Source organism: Arvicanthis niloticus, chromosome 3, assembly GCF_011762505.2.
Source record: "Arvicanthis niloticus isolate mArvNil1 chromosome 3, mArvNil1.pat.X, whole genome shotgun sequence".
Taxonomy (NCBI): Eukaryota; Metazoa; Chordata; class Mammalia; order Rodentia; family Muridae; genus Arvicanthis; species Arvicanthis niloticus.
Window position 1 is genome coordinate 3,216,221 of NC_047660.1, and position 19,566 is coordinate 3,235,786.

The 19,566-nt window shown below is 45.6% G+C and overlaps 1 protein-coding gene across 2 annotated transcripts in view; it reads right to left on the reverse strand.

The window, feature by feature from the left end:
* Farp1 (FERM, ARH/RhoGEF and pleckstrin domain protein 1) overlaps nucleotides 1-19,566 on the reverse strand; it is a 229,758-nt gene that overhangs the window by 50,407 nt on the left and 159,785 nt on the right. For both annotated transcript variants that reach the window (XM_034497328.2, XM_034497327.2), the window contains exons 4-6: nucleotides 12,459-12,501; nucleotides 8,935-9,013; nucleotides 2,801-2,898 (exon numbers count right to left, since the gene is read on the reverse strand). In XM_034497328.2, the coding sequence (XP_034353219.1) occupies nucleotides 2,801-2,898; nucleotides 8,935-9,013; nucleotides 12,459-12,501 (220 nt within the window). The remainder of the gene's footprint in view (nucleotides 1-2,800; nucleotides 2,899-8,934; nucleotides 9,014-12,458; nucleotides 12,502-19,566) is intronic.

Sequence of the window (19,566 nt, forward strand, 5' to 3'; positions counted from 1 at the left end):
AGGATAGAAAAAAAAAGGATAGAGGGAAAAGGAAAGAGATCCCTGAGTAAAATCAGGGATCTGAATGGGGGACGACATGACTGTCGGGTTACTTCCTGCTGATTCAGGGTGTCAAGTTCCTTGGGGCAAGCTGATCTTCACAGCCAGGATATCTAATTTCTTCTTTGTGCATGACTACTTAACAAACCATGACCACCAACAAACAACCAATACTTCACCTCACCGCTCAGAGTCCCAGCATTTATATACCCTCTGAAAAGTTCCCAGAATTCTAAACATCATACAATCACACAAACTATCTGCAGCTGGCAAAATCACAGCCCTGCTAGAGCCTGAGGCAAATCACAGTCAGCTGCTGTGGGCAATCTGGAGCAGCCCTATATCCCACACCTGGGGTTAAAATAAAAACATATATTAATAATATATCTCTGTGTGTGTGTGTTTTTAAATCAAAACTCCAAAATTGTTACTGCAGAAGTGATCAGGTCATTGACCATCAACTCAGAATTCATCATTTCTTTTCTGAGGCACAAATCCTGTCTAACAGTGGCTTGGAGGTATGCAGCTGTCAGCCACATCTCTCCAGTGTGCTACGGGGCACTGGGAGTAATTCCTCTCTGTCTTCCCTTCTCAGTAGTAAACCCTACACATGTGGGTGATTGCTGGATGACTCAGTGTCAATGGACCTAGGAATTAACTGGTGAAACTCTTACATGGAATAGCCAGTCATGTAAAAACCCGAATTGTTATCATCGAGGAGATGTCAGTGGGAGGAAAAGTAAACAATTTAACAATTGTTGTTGTTTTACCTTAAGAGTTTATCAAATTTCTTGTATTGTCTAGAAATAACAGGTGAGACTGTAACTGCATAGATTTTTTTTCATCCACAGGTGACACCATGTGCTTTCTTGTGCAACCTCAGCACATGTCTGGCAATGAACTTGCTGTACTCTGCACTCGTCAGGCCCTAGCTTTCAAAGAACACCTGTGCCTTAAGAGCGCCACTGAGTGCAGGTCTGGCAGGCTCCTGGGAGGCATGTCATTCCTGTGCATCCCATTACCTGTGTAACGTAACGAGCTACCAGAAAATAGTATAATGACCTCCATGCTAAGGGGAGCAACAGTGTGGTTGCTATAAGAGCCACCTTTTGTTCCATCATGCAAAACAGCATGCCACATCCGGTTTATTCACCCACTGTCCTCAAGCCTGGACTCTATGCTGCTCCACACCACACTGAGACTGCCTGTCTTGCACTAAGCTGTGTAAAATCATCCAGCGACACCTGGATGAACGTCACTTACTGGCTTCCTCTGCCCTGACGGGTGGGTGACGGTGTTTCCTAGCTACCCTTTCTGGATTGAATTCTCATTCCATCACAGAGAACAGTGCACAAAGCTGAAGGCTGCCCTGGCCTACAGACATTGTTATCAGCTGCCTGAATGGGAGCTTTGATTTCTTTCTACAGTTTCTTCTATCTGGTCTCGAGAAAGCACAATTGATTCCTGTTATTCAAGATAGATATGGGGCTGGAGAGATGACTTAGTGGTTAAGAACACTTACTACTCTTGCAGAGGACCTGGGCTCAGATCCCAGATCTCACACGGCAGCTTGCAGGCACCTTTAACTCAGTTCCAAGGAACCCTATGCGGTCCTGGTGGTGCCTCTGTGGGTACCCAGCCTATGGTGTACAAGCACACATGAAGGCAAACACTCATAAAATAAAAATAAACAGAGGCTGGAGAGATGGCCCAGTGGCTAAGAACACTCTTTGTTCTTCCAGACGATCTAAGTTCAGATCTCACATCAGGAGGCTCACCAACCACCTATAACTCCAGCTAGACTTATGCCCTCTTTTGGCATCTATGGGTACCTACACACATGTGACATACACATAAATACATGCAAATGTAAAAAAATACAGGATAATCACGATTTACAAAGTCTCAGTGAACAAAGAATCAGCAATCACTGCTTGCTGCTCTGAAGGGAAATCTGGAGCCAGACTCCTGAAAGAACAAGACGTTTGCATAGATCGACTGTTTCTTCCACACGGCTCTACTTTCGGATGTGCTGGTTAATACACACCGCTGATTCAGGCACACACAGCCATGTCCACGTGCAGCTGATGCACCACAGGGATCTCCTCTACCACACAACACACATCACAGTATGCTTCAGCCCTTCAGCGGCATGTGAGGGGCGAGGCATACAGCAGTCACCAACAACAGCAGAAAGATTAGACATCGGGAAGCAAAGGCAGAACTTCTCTTGTTGGGCCTCAGTGGGCACAAGGGCAGGAGGTGAAGCAGATTCTTCACTGCCCTACATGCCTCTGCAAAGGGCACTGAAGGCACATGCTGATCTGGGGATAAATTTTAGTGACTGGAAAAGTCTGACATGAGACTATGAGAGCAATGAAGCTAGGTTCTAAGTTTTGTAGGAGACTTAAGTGAAACCCCACAACAGCTTTATCCTAACACTAAGGATTCAGGTCCAGAGATGAACACTAAATCCAAGAACTGGACAAAGCAGACATGGTGAGCTTGTCCATTGGTCACCTAAGCTTCTCTTTGTGAGATGCTGAGGTAACACTCTATATTTGTCCTTAAAAAAAAAAAAAAATCAAATATCACCAGAACACAGAAGTCCTAGGTTCTAAGTTAATGTTTAAGGATATGACCTACGGGGGCATCCATGGTAATAGCAAAAACAACACAGATGTTCCTTCTGTGACTCCTCATCAGTCAGACCGTTGTGCCGATTCCAACCCGATTCCCAAAGGAACTGCAAAGAACTTACATTGTACAATGTGCGAGATCAAAAGAGCCGCGCTGGTGTCGTTACACGTCAGCCTGCCTTGAGCCAAGTCCTGCTTCACCTGCAGGGCGAAGAGGTACCTGTAAAGATCAACAGAGACGGAGGTCACGCAAAGGAGCTGCAGGGTCGGTGTTCAAAGTAGGCTTCCTCTTGCAGGTCTGAATACATAGTAAGAAACTAAAGAAAGGTTGAAAGCCTATAGAATCATTACGGGCACTGAAGGGAACAGTGTGCTTAGAACTGCCCTCTTAAATACGAGACCTTGAAGGGGCCTCCAAAGCCAAACCTGGGACAACTTGGCCACAACGAAAATGATTAAAATGAACTGGAGCATACTGGATTATATTTATGAATTGATAACGACTTATGAGTCCACAGTAGTTGAGGGTCAGTGAAGAAGAACGAAAGAATTGAACATGTCACATTCTACAGCCCAAAGCTAAGTCACGCCTGGTGCATTAGTGGCGCGAAGGCTGTGAAGCCTGCTTCCCAGGAGCAGGAACTCATGCCTGCAACTGTAAACCTGGCCGAAAGCCTGTGGCCTGTGGAGTCACAGGCCCTAGAAGGGAAGTCACTACTGTTCTCTTGTTAAATGGCTGTGTCATAAAATGCTTCCTAAATATTTACGTTTATACCCAGAGTCCCCTCTGCCTTGGCAGGCAGCACTAACTGGGCCCAGTGAGGTTTTTTTTTCTTTTCTTTTTTGTTTTTACAGAATTATTTATTTTATGTATACGAGTACAGTGTCACTGTCTTCAGACACACCAGAAGAGGGCATCGGGTCCCATTGCAGATGGTTATGAGTCACCATGTGGTTGCTGGGTATTGAACTCAGGACCTCTGGTAGGGCAGCCATTGCTCTTAATTACTGAGCCATCTCTCCTGTTCTTTTGTTTGTTTGGTTTGTTTTTTTTTTTGCCAACCCAAAACAAAAACAAAACCAGAAAAACCAAGAGGACAGGAGGAGGGAAGGCAGTGCATTAGGACACCGTCAGAGTACACAGGAGACCTAGGGTAGATATGATGAAGATACATTGTATACATGCATGTATATAGGTGTGCATGTATGTATTCATGTATGTATAACAACAACACACATAAAAAAGGTGATAGCTGAAGACAAATTAGTATTAGGATGGACACAGAGTCAAACCAGACTTGACAGGATCCAAGAGGGAATAACAGGAACAGAAACCCCACTCTCAACAACCTCTAATGAAAAAAAAAAAAAAAAAAAAAAAAAACATTTAGGAAGCCAGATGTTAAGAACATCATTTCCTAATGGCGGGATTTGAGTGTTGCCTCCTCTTTCTAACGCATAATCTCAGCATTATGTTAGTGATGTGCAGAACATACCATTTAGAGTAGATTCTGGTCAAAAATGTTTAATTGCATCCACAGAGATCTTAGAACGAATTTCCAGTCCTTAAGAACAGCCAAGTTTGGAAGAATAAGCAGAACAGCAAGACGAGGCAACACGACAAACCTAGGAGGCGTGGTGTTTTGTGGTCCAAGAATAAAAACTGAAGAGCCAGGCTGGACTGGGAGAGGTGCAGGGTGAGTCCCATCAGCATAAGAGGTCAGTAAGCGATAGTAGCCTCAGATGGCCTGGAATTCACTATGCAGACTGGGCTAGCCTTGGACTTACAGAGATCTGCTTGCCTCTGCCTCCCAAGTGCTAAGATTAGGACATGCACTGCCACATTCCTACAGTTACGACACTGTAAAACAGAAGACTGTTGTATTACATTTTTATGGTGCTGGGATGGAACCTCAGGTCTCATACGTGGTGGGTGTGATGTCTGCATGAGAATGTCCCCCACAGTCTGAGATGTTAGAATATTTGGCTACCAGTTCACAGTGTCACCATTTCATGGTGCTGCTAGGGAGGTTCAGGAGATGTGGCTTTGTGGAGGGATTATGTCCCTGGGGGGGGGGGGGGGTTGAGGGTTTAAAGACTCCTGACTTTTCAAGTTCACCATTTTGGCTTCCTGCTTGTGATTTGAGACGTGAGCTCTGAGCTGGCTGTTCAGCCACCACCAGCAAACTGTAGGCTCTGCTTGGCCACCATGGCCTGTAACCACCTGGAGTCATGAGCCCAGATGAACTCTTCTGTAAGCCTCCCTGGTCACTGGTCACAGTCATGATCACGGTGCTTTTTTACATCAATAGAAGAATAACTGAATCCCTACACGAGTATTCTGCTACTCAGCTACACGCTCAGCGTTGTGTTGTTTATGGGTTTCATTCTTTTTTTTTTTTTAAAGATTTTATTTATTTTATGTATATGTGTTCATTGTAGCTGTTTTCAGACACATCAGAAGAGGGCATCTGATCCCACTGCAGATGGGTGTGAGCCACCATGTGGTTGCTGGGAATTGAACTCAGGACCTCTGGAAGAGCAGTCAGTGCTCTTAACCACTGAGCTATCTCTCCAGCCCTGTGGGTTTCATTCTTAAAGAAGACAAAGGCTGTCAACAGCACCTACCAGAGGTTTCCGTAAGAACTAGTGAGATTCAGTGTTGAGCCCACCAGGCTCGCCATGAATGATGAACTGATCTGAGCCCATAGTTACACAGACAGCAGTGGTTAAACTCAGCGGGCTCTCCACCTCATTCATACACACAGAACCAACCAACTAACCCAATGATGTGAATGTGGAAAAGGCACCCGGGGTTGTGGGTCGACAGTAGGTCGGGTGAGTGAGGGGAGAGGAGAGTGGTCAGAATGGGCGTCACGTACAAGTGTTAAAGTATCAAAGAAGAGATTTATCAGACAGGAGAATCCATGGGAGGAAGTAACTGTGACAATTCAATCACAAATATTAATGTTAAAAAATGATAAACAATCTTCTTTAAATTGGTTAAGACAGTTCATTATTAACAACTAAGAATGCAATAAAATCAAAAAAGAATAAAAAGAGTGGTCATTGTGTAGCAGGCAGAAAATAAATCACACAACACTGGGGAGCTGGCAGCCAACAGTGGTGACCTTTGTAACCCACCTCCTTAGCAAGTGTTCTGCTCTATGTATGTGCCCACCACCTGCTGCCCACCTCTCACTTGAAAACCAAAGGGAAGGAAAGTGGAAACAAGAACCAACCAGCTCAGGAGCACAGAGTTTCCTGGGGGAAAGACCAGCCTCACTGTTCTGGATTGGGCAGTGGTAACTACTCACCGAATCCAAGACTTCATAGAGCCATGAGCCTTAATTCTGAACTAGGAGGGTTTTATGTTTTGAAAGCATTGCATTTTGAATAATTTATAAACTCAAACACAGGGTGCTGTGTCCACAGAGCAATGTTCTGGGACATTATTTCCGGCCAGAGTCTAACAGGCTTGCGAGTATTGGGTGACAACCTCCAGAGGCCTCTGTGACAACAGAGAGCTTTGGAAGTGTATACACGTATGTGGGGGACACATGCTTTTCTTCTGCCTATGCTCAGTCTCTGTTCCCAGGCTGGGGTAACATGAGAAACAGCTTCCTGGACTGACACCATGGCCTTTCCTAACCACAGGAGCTGTGAGCAAAGAACGTACTGGCTGTTCTTGCTTCCAGAGACTTAGCAACACCTTCGGTGTTAGAAATAGAAGCAATTTCAATCAATCCCATGGGAGGCAGGGCTAACTCTTACTCAGAAGGCACTAAATGCAGTCAAATGTAAACAGCAGCACAAAATGCTTCCAGTGTGAACAGCCAGAGGACCTTTGCTCCAGAGACTACAGGCCCACATCTCACACACATAATCCCCCTGCCTCTAACTCCGCAAAACATCGACCACTTGATTTGTTTCATTTGGAAGGTCTTCACAGTCTTTCTATTCTAAGTAAAATCAATTTAGTTTCCCTGCCAGTCAATGGGGACTTTTGCAGGTGGTCTGTAACAGAATTCTGGTAGAATCTTTTGGCTGAGAACAGGAACTGATCCTACTGAAGACAGACACAGGGAAACAGGGAAATCCAAGGGTGGCTCCATTCATCAGCACAAGAGAATTAATTCTGAGCTTTGCCACAAGGAAAGCTGGAGGCAGGGTGGGGTGACGGGAGAGATGGCTCCGTGGTTAAGAGCACTTGCTGCTCCACGGAGGCCTTGGTCCAGATCCTAGCATCCACAAAGCAGCTCACAATCTTAACTCCATTCCGGGTGACCTGATGTCCTCTACTGGCCTCTGAGGGGTATTAGGCACACATGTGGTAATCCATGCAAAACACTCATACATATAAATTATCTTTAAATGAGAGACAAAAAGAAAAGCTAGGAATTTCTTATACAAAGAGCCCCTGGTGACTGTTGTCAACATGTACCCCCAAGTCAGGTCCTTTCTCTCTTTGAAGCCTGAGCGCTAGTGTCCATACCACTGACTGCGTTCAATGTCCAGACCAATAAATAGAAAGGAATAAAGCTTCCATTGAGCTGTAAAGTGCAGCTTAGTCTTCTATATAAAAACCGGGTGGCCTGCCATTCCTGGAGGACCCACATCCTAACTGCAAACCTAGCCTGACTTACGTCCTGCTAAGCAGGCAGCTCTGCTGTGTGCTAGGCTCCTGTCTGCATGTCCTCCCCTAAAGCCCTGTCACAGCCCCGTGTCCTGACACCTCTCCTTACCATTCGGCAAGGCAAGTGTCTAAAACCTCAATAGTTACCATCATGGTATTTCTGATTACGCAGGAATTTGAGAGCGTGGGAGACTCAATACAGTGGGTTCCATGGACGTCAAACTGTGTTGGGGACAATAATGGGGCTATATAGAAATCTCAGACTTATTTTGTTTAACATCAAGCCAAAAGAATGGGATTTCTGAAAAAGCACATCTTCAGATATTCGTTTATGCTGAAAACCAAAAACAAAAGCAGAAAATAAAACCCGCTGCATCCACCCAGCAGGTTCATCAGTCTTAACGGGTAAGTCGGCAAAACAACAAAACTCCTGAAACTAAAGACAGAGGCGCACTAAAGTTAAAGAGGCAAATTGTCTGTAAAATAAGAGCCTTGGATGGGAAGACCAGACTCCTGCCTCTTTCTAAGAAGGAAAGGGCCCAATGACGGGCAAAACACACTGCCAACCGACCACAGCTGGGGCTGGCCCTAGATTTATGCCACTGCTGTTCCTGCCGTAGAAGCCAGGATATGGAAGCCAGCGAAGTCACTGCCCTGGGGTGTCATTAGCTCTGGGTGTCCTGTGACGTGGGTTCTCAGCCCTGGCTGATGCTCTATCTATGGTTCCCGGGAGGTTGGTGGCTCAGGCCCTCTCAGGATACTTCCAACTCAGTCACTTGATTGTGGGTGAGTGGGGGTAGGTGGGGGACACTCATTCATAAAACCTGAATTTGTGTGAAGGCCCTTGGTTAATACTTCTCTGTAGAGATAGGAGACACATGTGTGGTATCCTTCTCGAGACTGCCATGTCACCTCCCCATAACAGAAAAAAAACTTTTTTTTTTTTTTTTTTTTTTTTTTTTGGCTTTTTGAGACAGGGTTTCTCTGTAGAGCCCTGGCTGTCCTGGAACTCATTCTGTACTTAACTCAGCCTGAACTCAGGCTGGCCTCAAACTCAGAAATCCACCTGCCTCTGCCTCCCAAGTGCTGGGATTAAAGGCGTGCGCCACCACTGCCCAGCTAAGATGCATTCTTTTAAAATAAAATCAATCCCCCCCCCTCCGTGTGTGTGTGTGTGTGTGCACCACATGTGTAAAGCTTCCCATTGAAGCCAGAAGCGGGCATCAGATCTCCTGGTGCTAGAGTTACAGGTGGCTGCGAGCTGCCCAGTGGGTGGGAATGGAGTCCTGATCCTCTGAAGCACTCTTACCAGAATTCAGAATCCGTTTCACAAAGGAGACCCTAAAAGTGACTCAGATTGTAATGGACGGAAAATGACTAAAAAGCTTTAAGGCCACCTCACTTCATAATCAATCGTGGCTGTAAAGAACCCAGGCTAAAGCAAGACACGGTCTCTTCTCCTTTGTCTTGTAGGTACAGACAGAAGGGAGAAGGGTAGAACCTGTAAGTACTTAAGAGCTACAGTCAAATAAACCCTATGGACATGTTTAGTCAACTAGAGACTAGTGTGCACTCTCCCTCTATACACTCTAGTGAAAACACCCGCTGACAACCACTCACCTGGTGAGTTCTTCCTGGAGCTGTGTGTGGTCAGGAGGGAAGAATTTCACAACAAACTTAACAACAACGTGCTTCGGTCCTGAAAAGAACAACACCGGTAAGGTGTGTGGAGACTGCAGCTTATCACCTCAAGGTTTCCAGTGTCCGGCCGCCACCGCCACCACCGCCACCACCACCATCACCACCACCACCCCATCCAGAACAAAGTGTTTTTGGTTTGTTGTTTTTGTTTTTTTCAAGACAAGGCTTCTCCTTGTAGCTCTGGCTGTCCTGGAACCCCTCTGTAGATCAGGCTAGCCTGGAACTCGCAGAGATCTGCCTGCCTCTGCCTCCTAGGTCCTGATTTATCTGTTTGTTTGTGTGTTCATTTAATGCACTGGTGTTTTGCCTGTGTGAGGGTCCCAGACCTCCTGGAACTGGGGTTGCAGAGAGTTGTGAGTTACCACTGGGTCCTGGGAATTAAAGCCAGATTCTCTGGAAGAGCAGCCAGTGCTCTTAACCACTGTTTTAAAATCAATCAGCTGTATTGTATTTAAATCTACCAGCTGTTTTTGGTTTGTTGGTTGGTTGTTTTAACAGAGGATCTCACTATGTAGCTCCAGCTGGCTTCACAGTCACGGAGACCTGCCTGCCTCTGACTCCTGGGAGCTGGGATTAAAGGCAGGTGACACTGATTGCAGACCAGCTACCTTTATCCACAGGTAGACTCAGGTCATCTGAAGGGGGGATAATGAGACTAAAGCATTCATAGAGTTTAGGGTATGTAGCTGTCTACAAAGCATGGCTGCCACCATCTTATCAAACGTGTCTTAGCTCTGAGCCATGCAGAGAAACTACAGATGAACTGGGGCCCTGTTTATGTCATTGTCCACCACGGCCTTTATAATCTCATGCACATTTCCAAGGATCTACAACAAAATCAGGAAGCAGTTGGGGACTGGAAGAGCCTGATGGAGAAAGCCGAACAGAGTATAATGTAGTGATCTACAAGGCGAGACTTCAGATTGTTGGTGAGCGTGACAGCCTCAGAGGGGCTGCCATCGGGAAGGAACGCAACAGGTCAGTGGTGCAGTGACTGACAGGAGTGAGGAACAGCCCAGGTTAAACCTGGGGCCTCCGTGTCTGCCAAGCACATCCTAGATGCTGAGGTAGTCTGTCTGTCTGTCTGTCTGTCTGTCTGTCTGTCTCTCTCACACACACACACACACACTGATTGATTTCAAGACATAATTTTTGTGATCACATGTTCAAGTTTAGAAAGAAAACGTAAAAACAATGTACTCTAAAGTGAGGGTATCAGCTGTGTACAAATTATGAAAAAAGACAAGGCATGGAGGCTGGAGGAATGGCTCAGTGGTTAGAGCACTGGCTGCTCTAACAGAGGATCTGGGTTTGATTCCCAGCACCTACACAGCGGCTCAGAACTTTACTCCCACGTGATCTGGCACCCTCTTCTGGCCTACTTGAGCACTGCATGCACATGGTGCAAACCACATATACATCTTTTTTTTTTTTTTTTTTTTTTCCTTTTAAGCCAAAGCATAAAAACGCTGAGGCTAAGGATCCTGAGATATTGCCAAATTAACCCTAAAAAATGAGGGGAAATGGTGGCACCAGCTCCAAAGGCAGCCTGGAGTTCAGGAAGAGGTGGAATGCACGGCATGAGGCAAGAGGGGAAGTGCATCCTTTCATGTCAGTCAGACACTGGCTGGTACGAACCGTGATGGGATGAGAGAGAGAGGCCACTGCCTTCTCTATACTCAGGAGGCTGTTCAGGTCCAGAGGAACCCAAAGCTAGGACAACACTGGTGCCAATGCCAAGTGATAGCCTTGTCACATAGGACCAGTCACAATGTATGGAAGAGACACTGAGGTTGTAACAGGCCTGATCCAGTTATGACTTTGCAACCATGGCTGCTGTCCTACCACAAGGGGGCTCCTCATGCATCCTTGCAAGAATAAGTGACAATCTTCTGGATTCACAGAGAGAAGCATGAACATGTAGGTCCTGGTTACCTGCACTGGGCAGGCACAGGGGCTGCTCTCGGCAGTGTGCCCCACCCCCCTCCCCTTACGATATCCCGGGAACATCAGGGAACATTAAGGGAATGAGGGCCTCTCATTACTTAGTGTGAGTCATTGCTTAATGACTGGAGATCAGCAGCAGATGTAACTGTAGGAGGCCTCACAGACACTTTGTTGCACATCTTTACTTCCACAGGAACCGACAGGAGTGGCCTAGAGGCCTTTCTTAATCAGAGAAAAGTGAGCTAAGACACATGGTGAGAGCTTCAGATGCAACTGAAGCCTGCAGTTCTGGTCTCACTGCCTCGGATCTGGGCCATCTGGGACAACTTTTAAGAACACAGCTTATCTCCAAGCAGAGAAAATGATAAGCTGGTGCATGGGGCCGGAGTGAAGACAAGCTTCCTCTTTCCTATTGTTGTCATGGGCCCCTGACACTCTCAGTTCTAATGTGCAGGCCGGATTCACATTAGAGCTCTGCTCGATCATCAGATACGTGCGCGCACACACACACACACACACACACCCAACACTATACACACTCAGACACATACACATATACCACAAACTCACACACTCACAGACACATACATACCATTTCTACATAATACACACACACTCATAGACACATACACACCACACATACACTCAGACACATACATACCACACATACACACCACACAAACACTCACATAACCACACATATACTCACAGACACATACATACCATATATACATACCACACATGCCCTCACACAGACAACACACAAACACACACACACTCTGATAGACACGTAGCCTACACACCACATGCCCATACACATACACACTAACAGACACATACATACCGCACATACACACACACTGACACATACATACCACAGACACACCACACAGACATACACTGACACAAACATACCACACACACAACCACACACACATACTCAGACACATACCATATATACATACCACATACACACTCACAGACATATATATATATACAACCACAGACACACACGCACACACATGTGCACACACTCACACAGACACACATCAAGCACACATGATACATCACACTCACAAATACACACTTTCTCCTCAGATAATGCTAGTATTCTGATTTCATAAGTTCTGAAAAGGGAGAGTAGAAAACCTCAAGTCTATTCAAGAATAGACGGCTCCACCCTTCCTCCGAGCACAGAACAGTAAAAACAGCAACAGCACAGAAGAAGCTCATTTATTCCGGGGTTTAATAGCAGGCATTAGTCATTAATCAAGATGATATTTGATTTCTAAGAGAGGTTTTGATTACCAAAGGATTATGTATGAAAACGGTGGAAGTTGGTTATTTTAATAGTCTGTGGATTAGTGGGTGATGACAAGCTGTCACCAGGGAACAAGGAATGTGTATCTCTAGGGATTCATGCCACAGACAAAAAGACACCTCCACAGGAATCACCTGGCCTTACAACTGTTACAGGGAGCATGAAGCATACTTACTTCGAATCTGCTTCACAATGGGCTTCAGGAGATCCAGCCACACCTAAGGAGGGAAAGAGCAAATGGGGACAAACCGTCAGCAAGAACGGGCAAGGGTCTCGAGACCGTTTCAAGCTACGGAAAGAAAAGTATTTTTGAGAATCTGAGGTTGTGGGCATTTTTTTTCTTCTAGATTGGTACATTTAACAGTGTCACCTCCTTTAAAATCTTTTATTGTGGGAGTGCGGGGTGTGTGTGTGTGTGTGTGTGGTGTGTGTGGTGTGTGGTATGTATGTATTATTTTCTGTGTACGAGCGTTTTACCTGTGTGTATGTCTGGCATACATACATATGTGCAGTGATCCTAGAAGCCAGAAGAAGGTGTTGGATCCCTTAGGACTGGAGTTATAGATTATTGTGAGCCATCTTGTGCATGCTGGGTACTGAGCCTAGGTGCTCTGCTGCAGGCCCTGCTAACTCCTTCTGTAGAATGTGCTAGTGTACATCCTGCAGATACTATGACCATTAAAACCTTTTTAAGGGGCTGGAGATGGCTCAGTGGATAAGAACACTGGCTGCTCCTTTGGAAGACCTGGGTTCAATCCCCAACACCTACAAGGCTCTTACAACTGTCAGTAACTCCAGTTCCAGGGGATCCGACACCTTCTTCTGGCTTCTGTGTGCACTACATGGACGTGGTACTCTTACATACATGTAGGCAAAACCACTTATATACGTGTAACATGTAAAAATATCCTTTCTTACGTTCAGATGAATGTTTAAGAGGGCTGGACAGTCAACAGTAGAATGCACACTCAGAGCAATGGAGAAGAGTTAAAAAATTAAAAACTTAAAAAAAAATTTCAGGGTTGCTGAGATGATTCAGGAGGTAAGAGCTCCAGCAGACCCAGGTTCAGTTCCCGGTGCCACGTGAGGCAGCTGCCAACCGTCTGTAACCCCAGCTCCAGGGGATCTGGTGTGCCTGGCCTCCATGAACACCTGCACTCATGCGCACATAGCCACACGCAGACACACACCTACATATGTTTAAAAGCAATAAAAATAAACATTTTTAAAAAACTAAAACTTTATCTTATTTGTGCTTTTATCATATTTACTTATTCTGAAGATATTAACAAATGAGCAGTTAATGAATGGTCACATAGTGGCTGGATGAAATATGTATGCTTCTCTCATATATATATATATATATATATATATATATATATATACACATGTATGTATATATGATAAATACAGATATTATATATTTCTGTATGTCTCCATATATGGTTACCTATACACAAAATATAAAATCCTTGAGTGACAAGAGAGGAGAACTAAGTACTTACAGATTGTCACACATCACAGGCTATCTACTATCACACATGTTATCTACATACACACATGTTATCATACTTCACACACTACCTAAAGTTATCTACCCCTCAAAGCAAGCCAGAGGGACTCCTGGTATCCAGGAGAGAAACCTGAGCTGTGGGTGGTACAGGGTCCATCCCAGATGAACAGAACTGGGTTCACTCACCCCAGGTCCTAGCTCTTTCTCACTTCTATGCTCCCTGCACAGAGTTCAGATCAGAGAAAGAAGAGCTGGCCTCGTTAAAAAAAAAAAAAAAAAAAAAAAAAAAAAAAAAACCCAAAAAACAAAAAACAAAACAACACACAAGTTAAGCACATAGTCTGTGCATTGCTTTTGAAAACCTGTCCTTGAATTGTTGGTCAGTTAAAAGGAATTATGTTTGCACATAGGACAGAAGAAAGGTTAAAATCCTCACGGTGAGAGGAAAGCAAGAGACAGACGTGGCCTGTGTGAAATGATGTTGGGAATGACAGGTATTACAAAGAGAAAATTTCAAAGACAAAGAAGAAAATGCTGACAGTGAGGAATGACTTGTGCTGGAAACGCAAATCACAACCAGGAAATACCACCTCAAGCACTAAACACACTACGCTACATGTGCGGGGTATGTGCAAGTGTCTGCGCGAGCATGTATGTCTGCCTGTGCGCGTGTGTGTGTGCCTGTGTCTGCATGTGTGTGTGCATGTGCATGTGTGAGCATGTATGTCTGCCTATGTGTGTGCCTGTGTCTGTGTCTGCATGTGTGTGTTTGCATGTGTATGTTTGCATGTGTGTGTTTGCATGTGTGTGTGCATGTGTTTATGCATGTGTGTGCGAGCATGTATGTCTGCCTGTGCATGCGTGTGTTTGCACATACATTCATTTGTGTTTGTGTGGGTATGTCCACGCATGTGTGTGTGCCTTTACATGTGTGTGTGGATGTGTGTGCATGTGTATGTGTGCATGTCATCACTGAAGATGGCCAGGGCACAACTCTTATTTACAGGTGGTGTGTTGGCACAGCTGTGCTGCAGGTGCTGCAGCAGGTATCTGAAGGTGTCCCTTCTCCTCCTCCTCCATCTGGTCACCTGTGTCTGTAAACATGTATTTGTGCATACAAAATGTATATCCAATGAATGCTAACTTTAACATTTTTATGACAGTGATAAAATTTTTACAATCGCTTGAATAAAGCAAGTAAATGAAACAATGGATTTCTACGTGACGTGTTATTAGGCAGGACTGACAATGATGCTCTTCAATGAGTGTGTCTGAGACGGTCTCACTCTGCTGACCTGGCCAGCATGACTCACTAGCTAGTCTTGGCTGGTCTCACGAATAGAACAATTCAGTTATCAAAGCAGCGAGGTCGTTATAAAGGAGGAGGTTTGGTTCCTACTGCATCAGTCTTTCTGCCTTCTTATCTAAAAACCAATGGGACTTCTTGATAAGCTGGATATGATCGCTAAAGGGACACATGCACACACACACACACATGCACACACACACACACACACAAGTACACATGTACGCACGCATACACACATGCACACATATACACATACACGCACACATACACACATGTGCACACACATACATAATCCTCCCCCCTGCACACACACACACACACACACACACACGCACCCGAGCACGCGAAGACCAACATCAGTTGTCATCCTTTATCACAAGCTCCACTTTTTTTTTGGAGACAGTTTCTCTCATAGAAGGAATCTGGAGCTCACCAATCTGCCTAGCTGACTGTTCAATGAGTTCCAGGAATCTGACTGTCCCCCCATCTCCAACCCCACTTCAGAGCTAGAGTTACTGACAGCTCAGCTGCTCCCTGTTCCCCATAGGTGCTAGAAATCTGAATTTAGGTCTTCATGCCTGTGTGACTGAGCCATCTCCAATCCAGAAAAGCCTTCAGGACATATTGGGGGTAACAATATCTGGCTCACAGGAAGCCAGGAATAGTATAGACTCCCACCAGCCAGGCTAGCAAAGCCCACGGTTCTGTGGGCCTCCAGACAGTCAGGAGGAGGCCGACTTTAGAAGCAACCCACCTAACCAGTTTTAGATTTAAAGACTAAATGTCCAAGTGGTTTCCTAGTAACTGCATCCCAGAACAAGCTCAACAGAGTACATGAGAAGACAAAGGCAGAGAGCATCACGGGGCCAAGTTCATACTACCCAACATTCAACTGACAACCATGGTCACCAGGTACAGAATCAGAAAAAGGAGGCCCACGGGAAGATAAAATCTCAACCCAAACTAGCCCAGGACCCAGAGGTGACAGAGGCAGCAGGGAAAAAAAAAAAGACAATTTCTAAATACTTATCCACTTAGAACATAGAGATGGAGTGGTGTGAGAGGACCGGCTAACCTCTCAGAGGGAAAACATTGTATGAGGTTAAACAAAACAAGCAAAACCTGTGGGTGGACAAATGCCAGGTCAGACAGGAATCCAGAAGACAAGCACCCCACAGCTGCCCCATGTTTAACCTGGCAGGCAGGGGCTGTTACAGGCTGTTCCGTCTGCACCACCACCACCTTAAACGTGGCCGTGATCGTGCTACCATTACGTGGTGACAACGTCTGGGCCACTGGCTTTCTCAGCTCTGCTGTCAACCCAGGAATGCTAGTATGTGCGGCCTGTAGCCACCGGAAATGCCGCTAGGACGTGTTTATATCCTTCTGGTGTACATGTAAACTACTTACCGAGATGGGTCATGTCCTGGGCCATGAGCCAACTATTTTTAAAAGTGTTGTGTTATATAAACTACATTCCTCGGCCATTATGAAATTAATTAAAAAACCCAACAAATCAAAAATGAGGGAAACTGTATGTTCACAATGAACTAACTTCTAGAAAGAAAAATCAAAGAGAAATTTGAAAGTATTTTTAAATTGAATGAGAAATGTCCACATACCAAGTCAAAAGTCATGGCACGACATACGAAAACATGTAGATTTCAAAACAATCCTCTGAATGGGTGGGGAGGCTCAGGCCTGTAATCCCCAACACTGTAAAGGTTGAGAACAGAACATTTCAAGGCCAGCTAGGGCTACAAAGACAGACCTTGTTTCAAAAATAATAAACACACAAATTCGTTAGTACAAAACTTATATGCCTTCTGTTTGCATTCTGTCTAAACTCCACCCCCACAGTTACCTGGCAACAGCCAGGTAGGCCTGACCCACTATAAAAGGGGCTGCTTGCCCCCTCTTCTCCCTCTTGATCTCTTGATCCCTCTGTCCCTTCACTCCTTCTCCCTCCCCCTCCCCTTCTCTCCACATGGTCATGGCCAGCCTCTACTTCTCTCCTCTCCCTCTCCCTCTCCCTCTCCCTCTCCCTCTCCCTCTCCCTCTCCCTCTCCCTCTCCCTCTCCCTCTCCCTCTCCCTCTCCCTCCCCCTCCCCCTCCCCCTCTCCCTCCCTCTCCCCCTCCCCCTCCCCCTCTCCCTCTCTGCCTCTACTACCCTCTTAACTCCCCTCCCCATGCCCTGAATAAACTCTATTCTATACTATACCGTTGTGTGGCTGGTCCTTCAGGGGGAAGAGATGCCTCAGCATGGGCCCGCTGAGACATCCCCTTGCCCCACACCTCCACAGAACATACTCTCTTTATCTCTTTATCTCTTTATAAACACATCACCTTCCACAGTTGATTGTTTAGTGAAGCGGGTTTCAAAGTTGAGTGTCAAAATTATCCTAAGGGCTTTTTTTTTTTTAAATTCCTTTGTACAAAGGCCCCTCCCCCACCTTAAATGAGACAGGATCTCACTGTGTAGCTCTGCCTGGCCTGTAGCAATCTGTACAGATCAGAGTGGCCTTGAACTCACACAGATCAACCTGGGATCAAAGGTGTATGCCACCAGGCCTGCTCGCTCAAAGATGGGAAGTAGACTCAAGACCTTGTACAAGCAAGACAAGAGCTAGACCCTAAGTCCTTGAGATGAGTTCAGATGTGTTGACTAGGTGGTTCTTGAGCTCCTAGACTCAGGGACGTCCCTGCATTGGCCTCCCAAGTGCTAGAACTACAGGCAAGCGCCATTGTACCTGGCCATGAACTTTCTAAAATACACACGCTTGGACTCTCCCTGAGTTCCTGATCCAGGGTAAGCCTGAGTGTATGCATCTGCAGCTAGTTTCTGCAGATGCCAATACATCCTGCTGCTCTGGGGATTGCAATGGAGAATCCAGGCCTCTGTGCACACATTTCCAGATCTCTTGCTCAGTGTGCTGTCTGGAGCTATCAAAGTGCAGACACTTGCAAAACTCAAATGAGATCACAGGGATTTATAACCAAATTTCCACCTGCCAATCATTCCTACCTGTTCACTCCATAACCTTTCTTCATGTCAGATACTCTCAACCGTGTTTACCCTCTTCCCACCAAATGAGGAGAATCCTGGCTAATGGCCTGTCAAAACTAGCATCCAGCCCAGGACTGTGATCTGGCTAAATTAACTGACTTTCTTTCAAGCTAGGTGAGTACCACATCAAGCACCCAACACAGACCTGCTACAGGAAACTGAGCACACTTGGACCATACATTACAGTGTTCACACTAACTTACAAGAACAGCTTTAAATAAAAAAGACAAGGCAGAGCTACATGTAAGCTAAAGCACAAAGTCCATGATGGCACAGGCTCTGCCTATGCAGCTGTGGACCAAGCACATTTAAACAGATCTTGCTGTTCCAGATCCATGCAAAAATGAAGTTTTACAATAAAGGCAAGGTTTAACATTATAAAGACATGCCTGAGTCCGGGGGTGCAAGGGACGGGGCAGGGGTTACCTGGATGGTTAGAAACCTTAACCCTGAGATTCTTATTTTTAATCAATTAACTAATATGGTGGGATGCTGCTCAAAGCCTTGTGCATGCTACACTCTACCATTAGGATACATCCCCAGCAGCCAAATCTGCCCTTAAAAAAAAAAATCTTTATTTTTATGTATGTGAGTTCCCTGTCACTCTCTTCACACACACCAGAAGAGGGCATCGGATCCCATTACAGATGGTTGTGAGCCACCATGTGGTTGCTGGGAATTGAACTCAGGAGCTCTGGAAGAGTAGCCAGTGCTCTTAACCACTGAGCCATCTCTCCCGTCCCCAAATCTGCTTTTTAAAGATGGAGTCAGCCATGGGCCTCAGCCACAGCTCTCATAAAATAGCAAGTATTATCTTTTATCTATTTGTAAGTCACTTGTTTAATTATCATTACCTTTCAAATGTTCACTTTAACAGATGTTATTTGGCTATGATGGATTTTCTATTTCTGAAAATGTGCCAGGAAACCTCGGCAGGAGCTAGTCCTGGCCGCTAAGCAAATTCTGAAGTATGTAATACTGGCTTGCAGAGAGCCTCACCACCTGGGCCTGTCACTCTGGGACCACCTGTTGGCACACAGGGTCAGACCCTGCTGTGGTGACAGAGCTGACCTGTTCTCTCCTCGCCCCTAGCTTACCACAGGCTCTGGGTATCTGTGTCCTGAGCTATTTTTAGTCCATCACCTGGCATGTTCCTCACAGAGCCTCATCGTGCCTCAGAGTAAGCCCCCAGGGAAGAAGCAAGGTGAGGAAGGTGACTATTCATAAATAAAGGACAGCCAGCAGGGACAGCTGTCATACCAAATGACTTTAGTTTCTGACTTAAAACCCATCAAAAGCACACTTGCCACAGGCAACATTTTCCTCCCAGCTAGAAGGGACACCGGAAACAAACAGGCTTTTCCCATGAATACCCAATCAGGCAGACTCATCAG